This window comes from Oncorhynchus mykiss, chromosome 10 (assembly GCF_057628025.1).
Source record: "Oncorhynchus mykiss isolate SJ-2025 chromosome 10, ASM5762802v1, whole genome shotgun sequence".
Taxonomy (NCBI): Eukaryota; Metazoa; Chordata; class Actinopteri; order Salmoniformes; family Salmonidae; genus Oncorhynchus; species Oncorhynchus mykiss.
Window position 1 is genome coordinate 16,461,003 of NC_143031.1, and position 12,810 is coordinate 16,473,812.

Here is a 12,810-nt window from a genome sequence, read left to right on the forward strand (position 1 = left end):
AAGAAATTAATGAGGCTGTTCTGAAAGAAAAGAGTCTGAGAAACAGCAAGAGGCATTTCAGCTATGAGGCTCCTGATGAACTAATGCACTGAAAAACCTTGAAGTCAACTACTTCAACACTGTGGTCGACTCTGCTGTGACATCCATGGATGAGAGATTTGAAACACTAAACCAGGTGTAAACCAAATATGGAGTGCTGCTGAACATCAGCACTGCCTCTCAGATGTCCAGTGAATCTTTAAAGGCTCAGTGCATGGAAGTTGAAAACTCTAACCTTCAGAAATGACTGTGACATCAGTGGAATGGATCTGGCACACGACATTCAGAATTGACCTGATCTGCCAACAGATAAGATGACTGACAGCCTTTGAGCCACTTTTCTTTCTCTGTGAGAAAAACCTAAAGGAAATCTATCCTAACCTTTGGATGGCCCTAATAATTGCAGTCACTACCAGTAACAGTAGCATTGGCAGAAAATAGCTTTTCAAAATGAAAGCACATCAAAAGCTACCTGAGGTCTCCCATGTCATAGTGGTCTGGCCATCATGAGCATAAATCATGACGTGGAGAAACACATGTCCTATGATGACATCATTGATGATGATTTTTCCTTAATAAAGTGCAGAAGAGGAATATTTTGATGGTAAGATTTTAATTCAAAAATTGAAATGTTTATATACTTAGTAACATTTAAGATTGTATGGCAGAAGTGCATGTGTGTAAATGACTTCTTAACTAACTATATGACATACTTTCTCAATTTCTTCCATACAGACTGGTGCCCATGCTGATGCTGAAAATGCCCAGGCTGTAGAGGGAACCAAAGTTAATCACACAGATGTATAAGTTTTATTTGACTATTTTAAGACATATAGCTGCAGCCATAGCCTATAGGCTTGTGTTTACATTGTATGGACAAAGTTAATTGTATAATGTTTTGAGGACTGGACTAATTACCAGGCAGCAGAGCCAAAGCTCAGTGTTATATTTTATTATTTTCTACAATTTCTTGTTAATATTCACTTATCTTAAGATGCTATAGAAAATATTATATTCAATAAACGTTGTTTGCATATACCTCATTCTGTTCTGGTCTACTTATTCTTAGACTGACAGATGGAGCAAACCGTTTTAAAGGAGGGAGGATTGTAGTGGGAGCACCGAGGTGTCAGGTGTGACTGTGTGGTAATAGTAAATGGTTTACATGTTCTCACGGGTCAGGTAGGAGGGCCCCTTAGCAGAATTTTGCTTAGGGCCCCAGGGAGGTCAGGACCGGCTCTGATTAAACAATCTATTGTTCAGCGAAATAACACAATGTCAAATACAGGTAGCCTAGAGAAATAATTAACATCCAATCACATTAATTGAATTGAGAGACGAGCTTAAAGTTCTTTACTGACCATCATTTTCACTAGTCTGAACGCTTGCATGATGATGAGTTTCTCACGCGACTGGCCTATCTGGGTGATGTTTTTTCTCGTCTGAATGATCTGAATCTAGGATTACAGGGACTCTCCGCAACTATATTCAATGTGCGGGACAAAATAATTGAGGCTATGATTAAGAAGTTGGAGCTCTTCTCTGTCTGCATTAACAAGGACAACACACAGGTCTTTCCATCATGGTATGATTTTTTGTGTCCAAATGAACTCAAGCTTACGGACAACGTTAAATGTGATATAGCGAAGCACCGGAATGAGTTGGATGCGCAATTACGCAGGTACTTTCCGAAACAGATGACACAAACAACTGGATTTGTTATCCCTTTCATGCATGCCTCCAGTCCACATACCGATAACTGAACAAGAGAGCCTCATCGAAATTGCAACAAGCGGTTTTGTGAAAATTGAATTTAAATCTGAAGCCACTGCCAGATTTCTGGATTGGGCTGCACTCAGAGTATCCTGCCTTGGCATATCCCTGACACGGATGCCTTTTGCAATCACATACTATTAGTATAGAATCTTAGTATAGTTGTACTCTTGGTCTAGAATCTTAGTATAGCCGTACTCTTGGTATAGAATCTTAGTATAGCCGTACTCTTGGTATAGAATCTTAGTATAGCCGTACTCTTGGTATAGAATCTTAGTATAGCCGTACTCTTGGTATAGAATCTTAGTATAGCCGTACTCTTGGTATAGAATCTTAGTATAGCCGTACTCTTGGTATAGCATCTTAGAATAGCCATACTCTTGGTATAGCATCTTAGTATAGCCATACTCTTGGTATAAAATCTTAGTATAGCCATACTCTTGGTATAAAATCTTAGTATAGCCGTACTCTTGGTATAGCTGTACTCTTGGTATAGAATCTTAGTATAGCCGTACTCTTAGTATAGAATCTTAGTATAGCCGTACTCTTGGTATAGAATCTTAGGATAGCCGTACTCTTGGTATAGAATCTTAGTATAGCCGTACTCTTGGTATAGAATCATAGTATAGCCGTACTCTTGGTATAGAATCTTAGTATAGCTGTACTCTTGGTATAGAATCTTAGTATAGCCGTACTCTTAGTATAGAATCTTAGTATAGCCATACTCTTGGTATAGAATCTTAGGATAGCCGTACTCTTGGTATAGAATCTTAGTATAGCCGTACTCTTGGTATAGAATCTTAGTATAGCCGTACTCTTGGTATAGCATCTTAGAATAGCCGTACTCTTGGTATAGCATCTTAGTATAGCCGTACTCTTGGTATAAAATCTTAGTATAGCCGTACTCTTGGTATAGAATCTTAGTATAGCCGTACTCTTGGTATAGAATCTTAGTATAGCCGTACTCTTGGTATAGAATCTTAGTATAGCCTACTCTTTACTATATACATACTCTTAGTATAAAATCTTAGTATAGCCGTACTCTTAGTATAAAATCTTAGTATAGCCGTACTCTTAGTATAGCCGTACTCTTAGTATAGCCGTACTCTTAGTATAGCCGTACTCTTAGTATAGCCGTACTCTTAGTATAAAATCTTAGTATAGCCTACTCTTTACTATATACATACTCTTAGTATAAAATCTTAGTATAGCCTACTCTTAGTAAACTCATTAGGTTTTAGTCAGTAATAAGTTAGCTTTGTGTATGCAGATGAAAGGTACATGTGGGGATAGGTGGGTAAAAGGTACACTCTGCAATATGATATCATACGAAGCGGGGCCACTTCCCGCATACAGACGTCAACAACAACTAAACTCTTCACAAAGTGGGCATGCCTCAAAGGAGTGCATAAATTGTAAAAAGCTAATAGTGTCAGTCTTAGCAGATTTGAATTCAGTTGTCTGTAAACAGGAAGTTGTCTCCAGCGCTGGATGATGACATCATATTGATGAGCGTACCTTTAAGATAGGTTTGGATAATGTGGTGTGATAGAGAGATGGAAAGTTAAGCAATGGCAATTTAGGGTAATGTTGAATAGACTGAGGGTTTCCGGTTACCATGGTAACCATTTTAACATGTGCTCAAGCAGTATAGAAATGAGATTCTCCAGAAAAAAAGATGGTAACCGGTATTGATATAGTGCAGCATAGAGTAAGGAGAAATGGAGTTTAGGATCACCAAGTCTAATAAATAAAAAGGTTGGTTAGAAAATAGTAGAGGCGTTACAGGGTGGGATAGGTAAACACAGGGCAAAGTGAGCTAGCGCTTCTAGCTATCAAGGCATGAGGGAAACAAGATCAGGTCAGTTCAAGGGGTAGGCTAATACAGTTGGTTAGCAAGGGGTAAGCTAGGTTAGGCTAACATAGTTTAGCGTAGAGATGGTTGGGCAGTCTCATCAGGTAGCGTAAAGTAGCATAGGCAAAAACAGGATAGAGGCACACGTTAACTTAGCATAATGTAGGGTGGCATAGAGGAGAAACAATTAGCGTATTGCAGGGATAGTAGGAAGGTCACCAGGCATGAGCACAAGCTAGCGGGAAGGAGAAAGGAGAAAGACCAGAAAAAGATTGATGCTTACTTTGGAAAGTCGCTTGTGAGACTAGCATGCATGAGAAGAAGAACAAAGAAAATCAGAAAACAAAAACAAATAAACAGCAAACACCTAAGGCAGAAAAAATAAATCCATAAGAATTTCAAGTTAAAGACTTGGATTGTGAGTGGTTTTAACACGGTGCAGCTGGTGCAGAAACATAACAATGTCTGGAAAGTAAAACAGCGGAGTAACATGGCATGACAACCGACGGACAAGTCAATCCCTAAGAGTGGAAATGAGGCAAACATCACCATGGAATGGGATATGAAAAAGGTTGAGAAGAACCTTACGATGATACTTGACTAAGAAGCAGATTTTCAAAATCCACTACTGAGTGGCAGACAAACATTCTTCACACACGAACTTTGTCGATTTCATTCAGACAGCCCACACTGAAGTTTATTCTACAGTATATTCATTTCAACTGGGATGAAGTAATCGAGTTTACCATTTGTACCGAGATCTCTGCTGTTTCTTCTGTTGTGAGAGCGTGGATTACTTTTTAGCCCCAGTGGATCAGAAGGCCCAAAAGGCAAACAACTTTATTGTCCTGTGAAGATGTGATTAAAAGGCAGAGCAAATGTGTGAGGATATGCAGTGGGCGGCCAAGAGAGGCTATGTATTTGGGGCGTGTCCACACCTGCCCATTGGCCCCTGGTCCAGACCAGAGCATGGTTATTTCCCGAAGATTACAGGACTGAGATAGGGGGAAACCCTCCTTCAATGGAGATTTAAGAGCATGATAGGTATGTAATGTGGAGTATTTTGTGTGTGTCTGCACTGTGTACGATATGCATGCGTGTGTGTGTGTGTGTATGTGCGTTACTGCATAAATGTTCACCCCCTATACACAATTATGTTTTGTCCCATGTGCGTGTTATATCCAATGCATGTCTGGTCCAGGTGCATGGGCTCACCTTGGAGTTCTTGCCTCCACTGCTGCGTGTGGCGGAGTGTACCGACTGGCTGTAGGTGCGCTGCACCACCTGCTCTGGGGTGGAGGGGGACTTGTCCTTGTCAGAGGCGGGGTCCAAGTGGCCCTTCTCCACCATGTTCTCACCACTGTGCTCCAAGCTCTGCTGGGGTGTGGGCGAGCGAGAGCGATGGCGCAGGATGGGCGAGCAAGCAGGCGTGCTCCGGTTCGAATTGCTGGCAGTGCTGTCAGTGAGAGATGGAAAGAGAGGGAATGATTAAAATAATTGTTTAAACTCTGAGATACTCAGAGCACTTATGGGCTGAATGCTTGAGATCCAAATGTGTACTCCAGGGGTCCTCAACTACTATTTGAGAAGGTTCAGTCACACAGGGGTGTAAAAGGTGATATGATCATTTATCAGCATAGTAACAAACCCCGACCTTGCAACCCCACACCCCTGTTGATGTCAGAGAGAACATTTAGCCTTTTTAAAAGGTCATTTCCTGCAATTCTACACCTTTTGCCATGGGGTTAATTAAGAAGAAAATGTTGCAGTTTTAAAGCTAATTTCCAGGAATTCTACACATTTTCCATGTCTTATGTGTTCATATGATACCTGAGTGACTCAACAAAATCAACAGGGTCTAAAATTAACACCCACCACCTGCGGGTGGATTTTGACATTGGCGGGTAAGATGTCTATTTCAACAGCAATGTTGGTGGGTGGTCGGGGCTCCACAGTTTGAGCATTTCACTCGCATTTGCGGAAAAAAAAGTCAAGTATGATCACATTTATCGTCAAATAAATGCTGTGGTAGCCATTTTCAAAGTTTCGTATATAACCTATTCCACCTTGCACTGCAATACAGCCTGGCTAGGGGCTGTGCGCATGTGAAGAGCTGAGTGAAAGATTCATTTTTAGATGCACTGCGCACAGGAATAAAAGTTTGTCTAATTTACTTGAAACAAAAATTTACTGAAATGAGAATTTGTCCTTGTGTTTCTTGGCTATTTACATTGTTTTGTTCAGAAGCTAGGTTGTTTTTCTATGTTTGAGTTTCAACTGCTAGGGAAGAGAAGACAACACTTCTACTAGTCAATCTCACAGGTACAAACATGACTTGAGTCGTGATATTTTGTATAAAAGACCGGTCACAAACATTAGTTACTTCTTACTAGTAATTCATGTACTGTTTTAGAAATATTACAAAGCATTACAAAGCTTATCTGTTAATTTGTGGTTTGTTGGTGTAATTTAAGCAGCAAAAAATATTTGGCTGGTAGACCAAAAAGTTAATTTCATGCCCTAATAATCAATGTGGGCTAGTGGTTGATCAACTGGACATTTGACAGGTTATAAATAGCTCTCTAAGGTCTGCCAGTGAATGACATAAGAGGAAAACTGCCCATGCACTAACACATAACAAAATTACACCTTATGCATTCTACTATTACAACTCTAAACAGCAGAAAAAAAAGTGTTTCTGGACCCGGACCGTGCTCCTCCTGTTGAGTACAGTATGGCTGGTGTACTCAATTAAACAAATAGAAGTCTTGACATGATGCATGATTTACAAAGACCCTATAAAAAACATCCACTCCATTGCAAGTTACGTTGTTTGACCATCAGACAATTTAAGATAGCAGGAACCTCCCCAATGACAATGTGTTCACTTCCTCCAGAGGGCCAGATTAGTCTTTGATTCAGAGCACATCAATGAGGCACTGTCTCTGCCCTTGACGAGAGAGGACAATGTATTGACTAACTGATTTCCTATCCAGACTAGAGTGTCTACTCTGCAGGGCACGTATTCATAAAGCGTCTCAGAGTAGGAATGCTGATTGAGGATCAGTTTGCCTTTTTAAAATCAATGAATAAGAGAAGGGATCTGATTCTAGATCAGGACTCTAATATATTTTATGAACACGGACCCAGAACTTCAGGTCTAAGTGCTGGCAGATTCAACAGATGTACTTCATTTGATATCAGTTAACTGAGGCTCTTTTGGCCATGTTGGTGTAGCTCAGTGGAGAGAACACTAACTTCACTCAACCCTCTTCATGGTTGGTGAGAGAACAGCAGCTCTGCTGCAGGTGTTGGCGCCCCCTCTCACCCTCCCTCTCGCTCTATCCCAACAGTAAGCTCCCATGGAGTGTACCCTGTGGAGTGTCCTGCCATCAGCTTTCACACACTATTTTCCTCTCTCTCTCACTCCTCCCATCTCTTTCTCCACAATTCACTTTCTACATCACCCAAGGGCTTTGGGTGAAGACTATTATTTAAGCAGAGTTTGTGTGTGTGTGTCAGGCTGGAAAAGCAAACAGATTCCAACAAAGAGAGAGGGAGGTCATAGGACATCCTAGACAGCTACAATATGATAAATTATAGTGCCATTTTACTATTGAGGCATGCGTTTATGCTTGTTAAATTGCTGGGTCATTGCACACACACACAACGCTTCAGTAATACTCCCTAATTCACTCGAGACATCTAACTTGCATTCAGTAGATTACAGCTTATTGGTGGAACTTTGATCTGCTATGGGCAACATTACAGGCATAGACAAAAACACACAGGTGTGTCTCGACTAGCTCCAGCAGGTGAGAGTGATATTATTGAAACAGTACCCACCTGGTTGGAAGTGATTGTATAATACATTCTGTGTGTGTGTGTGTGTGCTGTTGCCTTACATAAGGGATGGTGGGAGGATGTGTGTACAGTGCCTCACCCTCTCATCTATCATTTCATTACTCTATCCATCCTTATCTGGTCTATTTCAGGCTACACACAGGAAGACTGCTTGATACACCATACTGGGATGCTTATTATAGCTGGGTAGGAGGACGAGGGTGTGTGTACCTGTGCATCTTCTCAAGGGTGTTATCATCAGTAAAAAACTATCTTAGATCAGTGTCTAGAAACAACAATGTCCTGGCATCCATTAGCAGTCATTACACATCCGCTTTGTGGCTTGACAGCACTCAGATGAGGACACTTATTCACCTGCTATACAGGTGAAGCCCATTTCATAAATCTCAGGTTGAGCCTACTAGCATCTGTGTCTTTATACAATGGTAAAATGCAGAACATATTTTGACACTGAACCCAAATTCCACTGGAGAGGGAGAAGTGGAGGTCAACTGTTGCTATGCTTACTGACGTCAAACGGCACTATCGTTGACACAGGTCAAGCTACTCTTCATATGGTCATACTCCTGTTCTTGAAAACAAGAGCCCAGCAGCACAGGTTACACTTCTAATAACACTGAAAAGGGTGAAACGATGGATTATGTTTCAGGTTATTCTGTGACAAAACAGAGTCATTGTATGTAGTCATTGTAAGTGGGATGGATCAATTGAGGCATGCAAAGACAGATGTCATGCTTAAAACATCACAACTAAAGGAAGGGAAATGTGTAAAGATAATCATGGTGCATGCATCAAATAATTGCTACAATACAGACAGCTTAGATATGCTCATAAATGAAGGTGATATGAATACGGAATGATGGATGCATCTTGCAGCCAGCATTCCTGAATCTTAATATCTCTCTCCTCTCATTTTCTTTCTGTAGCGATCATGGTTATCCATTGGCTATTCAAATGATTGGTTGTTAGCATTAGCGTGCTACAGAATACTAAGGCTCCGAGTCACTCACTTTGATTATACTCTGCTTAACATGCATCGACCCTAAAGCCAGACAGTTAAGCTTAAACAGTTTGGGCATTCATGCAAGACATCCCTGATGTTTCCGTATAGCCAATGTACATTAGCATCTTCACCTTGCACTGTACAGTATACATGAACAGGAGGGGGGCTAACATGGCTAATTAGCTCACGCTAGGTTAATGCTAATCAGAGCGTCCGATAACGGAGGAGACAGGTTACCTTGTTAGTCGAAGTGCTGGGAATGGAGAAAAAAAAACAAACATTGCCAGCACGTCTACAGACGAGATAACCGGTCTCCTCCGTCATCGGATGCTCTGATAAGCATTAGCCTAAACTAATTAGCCCTCCTATTAATTTCTACTAGACAGTGCAAGGTGAGGATGCGAATGTGAATTACCCCTGAAGCAGTGATAAGAACTAACCTGGTAGCCATGAAGGACTCAACCCGCCTGTTGGCTTCCACCTGCTTCATTCATCCATTTACTCAGTGACCAGCACGAGAAGGGGAGGCAGAGGAGATGGGGGGGATGCCTTCCGTTGCATCCCAGACAGGGGTTCGTGTGTGGGGTCTGGGTTAGACACGACCGTCTAGCCCTCCGATACCACTCGCATACAGGCTTTCGGAGCACACCCTCTCTCAAACAGACATCGTGATGGCCTCCCTCTCTTGCTCCCTCTTTCCCTCTCGCTGTCTTTCCCTCTCTCTGCAGTGATTCACGGGCACGTTATTCGGCTACTGCAAAGCCTCCTCTTTTCCTTCTTCCTTTCTCTCTATCCTTCCTTGGCTTCTTGTTCGCTCTTCCCGTTCTCCCTGCTTCCGTTACATGTCTTCCCCTTCCCTCTCTCCCTCTCTATGGTGTAGGTGATGCTGAAGCTGGGGAGAGATGGCTGCCGATGCTAGCTGCTTTGCATAATGGCTTCTGCATGGTGCAGCACTGTTCCGGAGGCCGGCTCGTCAATTATTCAGGCTGTTCATGAATGGAGCCGCACTGGCTGACGTCACCTAACTCTCGCTGTCAGCCCATCCGCCCCTCCCCCCAAACACACACACACACACACACACACACACCAACAACAACAACCTCTCCTCTCAGTCTGTCTCTCACACGCATGCGAGATCCCACGCATACACCTGCAAGAATTCACGTGCACACATCAAACCCTCACTTCTCTCACTTACACTTTTGCACCATTAACACCCTGGTTTGCCAGTTTATTCCTCTATTGTTAGGAAACAATGTTTTTTGTGGAGGGCGATATACTCCAGCTATGACATGTTATTTTGTTCCGATACAAAAACGTTTATTTGTGGAAAATATCAAATCAGGCCTTCAGGCTTTGGTTTGCACAGTGATAGTGGAGAAAAAAAACAATATTCCTTTCACTACATGCTCAGATGAATATTCCATGAAACAGGGGGATAGAAAAAAACAGGTTGGGAAGCAGAGGGAGGGAGGGAGAAGAGAGAGGGATGGATAGCAGTAGAGGCAAAGAGAAGGGTGGGGGGGGCATTTTGACACAACTCCCAACAAGCACACAGCTGGCTCTAAAGAGCGCCTGGCATCAGAACACACCGCAAGCTTTCCTTCATCCCGCTATCCCCTCATCCTCCCCGGCCCATAAGACATGAAAGGAGAGAGGGGGGACAGTGCAAAGTAAGATAAACAAACAATTTTACTCGGAAATGAGACTGACAGGGTTATCAGAAAGATTGCGCCGTGACCTTTAATTGATCTATGACCGTAGGTGCTGTCTGACAAGTGCCATACTACACCTACCACTCTACGACCCTGTTCAAGTCTTAATAATTGCAGGAAGGAAGCAGGGCTGCAGTTTACAAGTTTTGGGACAGGGCATAGGACTCATGTTCATTAGGGCCCGCAATAGAAACAATTTAATAATGTTTTGTAACAGAAAACGAAATCAAGCATTTCTTATTGGACAAGTCCCTCCCCGTTCAGTCCACTTTCTTCCAACTGGTGCCTAATGATAATGACCCTGCTTTGGCTGATGTTGCTACCTGCAGAGATTCTAAGCCTGTGTTCCCTGGGGAAAAACAAGTTCCCAACACATTCCCAATCGATATTCTCCAATTTGCGCTGTCATCGGTGAATATACATTTCCTTCGCATGCTTATGTCAGCTCATTAAATCAACTCTAAACATGTTAATTTAATTACATACGTGATCAAGTATCATTTCAAAGGGCCTCAACATTAAATGAGGAATACATCTCCAGGTAATTCTGTTTTCTTTTCATCACATTCACAATGCAAGTTCTTTTGACTTTTTTGAAAATAAAAAAGCCAAGGGAAAACATTATGAAAGCCTACAGAAGCACAAAGAGATGTGTTATACTTAATTCTGTACTGGAGCCTAAAAACAAAAATATGGCACACTATGTTATGCTTCATTCAAAGTGCATAGCTTCAGCTTCCACATTACCAACCATTCACTGTGCCTTGTAGAGACTGTTTTCTGTTAAGTAACGCTGAATATGAATCCCCACGGGACTATTCTGCTGATTGCACATAGCACTATGTGGCCTGAGCCAAAAGCAACCAATCAGACCTCAGCGCACAGCACACTGAACCAAATCGTCATATCCGAGAGCACCTAACTGCTGAGTGAGCCAAAATGTAGCCAATCGGGGGCTGTGAAGGTGTAGCCTATATAATGTAGATGGGGAGGTTTTCAATGCAGACATACGCTCTCTACTTTAGCTGTGATATAGTGAACTGTGTGATGACTTTACTTGTAGAAGATAAAGTGTCTGGGGTACACACAGATTCTTCTCCCTGTGGTAGTTGGGCTCGTCTGCCATTTTAGAAAACACCAAGCCATCATTTCTTTGACGTTACCCTGGGAGAATCACTGTAATAAAGCAAGTTCATAGACAGAGCCATTCTTATTTTACAGGGTAAATTCATGTGAATTCAATCCCTTTTGACAGCATCCCGTAGGATTTAAACAAAACGTTCCATACGTTTTCCCATGGAAGAAATGGCTGAAAATGACTTTTTGGACCCGAATGCCAAAGGAGATAGAAGTGCTCAAAGTTGACCCATTTTGCACACCCCACCATTCCATGAGAAATCATTGGAAAAAATAAACAGTTGAGTTTGATACAATTTAAAAACGTAAAGTTTTTTTAAAATTGTTGTTTATATATATACATATATATATATATATATATATATATATATATATATATATATATATATATATATATATACATTTTTTTAAATATTCAATTATTTAAACATGTATGAATTTGATTTTTTAAATATGTGCATATTTTGTAGCTTAGACGCTATTTAATATTTGTTCAAATGTAAACTTTCAAATGGTACCACAAAGATGGTTGGAGGTCCACACATCAGAGAATGTTGACACGCACACACACACACACACACACACACACGTCAGCGCAGTAGATCCAGCTCAGAAGCCTAGCTCATGAGCTCCATCAGCAGCCAATTGAAATTTGGAATAGAAAATGAATGTGTTTATGCAAGAATGTTAGTGCATTCAATCGCATCGAACCGAAACGCATCGATTCGTTCTCTAATCAAACCGAATCGCACAGAATCGTTTCAAACAAAACACATCGTTCCTGTATCATATCGGGGCCCATGTACCTAGATGCGTATCGAATTGTCTTAAAAGGGAAAGATGCACATCCCAAATAGATAACCATATCTGTGTCTTCTCTGCTTCCCTGCAGGAGGTTGATTAAATCAGAGAGACACAAAGAGGACAACATGGCTAAGAGTGAAGTATTGTAACGTTTCAATCAAGGATTGTTATGGCAGTGGAAAAAAAAACATCTGACAGAAAAGGTATTATTCCATACCTAGATAGAAAAGCAATCTAGATATGGAATAGGTAATATTGATGGCGATATCCTCAGTCATTTAATATATATAGAACTGTCAAGGGACAGTTTCCCAGACCCGGATTAAGCCTACTCCTGGACTTAAAAGCAAGCTCCTTTTGAAGAATCATTTTATAGTCCAGGATTCAGCTTAACATTGGCTTTAAGACCAATAGAATAATCAAGTTGCTACATTGTAGACAAAAAAACAGGACTAACAATATGGTGGAATGTTGGCCTTACATGCCTTGTCAGTTGACAAAAACATGCACACACAGAGAAAAATCCATGCGGTGCCATTTTTAGACAGCAAACAGCTGACATCTGTTCAATGACCCCTCTGTCTCTTGTCCTATCAATTCTATTCAATGACCACACAGCA

At 41.4% G+C, this 12,810-nt stretch overlaps 1 protein-coding gene across 18 annotated transcripts in view; it reads right to left on the minus strand.

The window, feature by feature from the left end:
• Positions 1-12,810, minus strand: part of gramd1ba (GRAM domain containing 1Ba) — a 133,352-nt gene that overhangs the window by 51,240 nt on the left and 69,302 nt on the right. For 16 of the 18 annotated variants that reach the window (XM_090186022.1, XM_090186015.1, XM_021617608.3 and 13 more), the window contains one exon: positions 4,883-5,123. In XM_090186022.1, the coding sequence (XP_090042148.1) occupies positions 4,883-5,017 (135 nt within the window). In that variant the 5' untranslated portion in view covers positions 5,018-5,123. Of the gene's footprint in view, positions 1-4,882; positions 5,124-8,974; positions 9,544-12,810 lie in introns of those variants that run through there. The other 2 variants (XM_090186016.1, XM_090186017.1) reach the window with 2 other exon arrangements.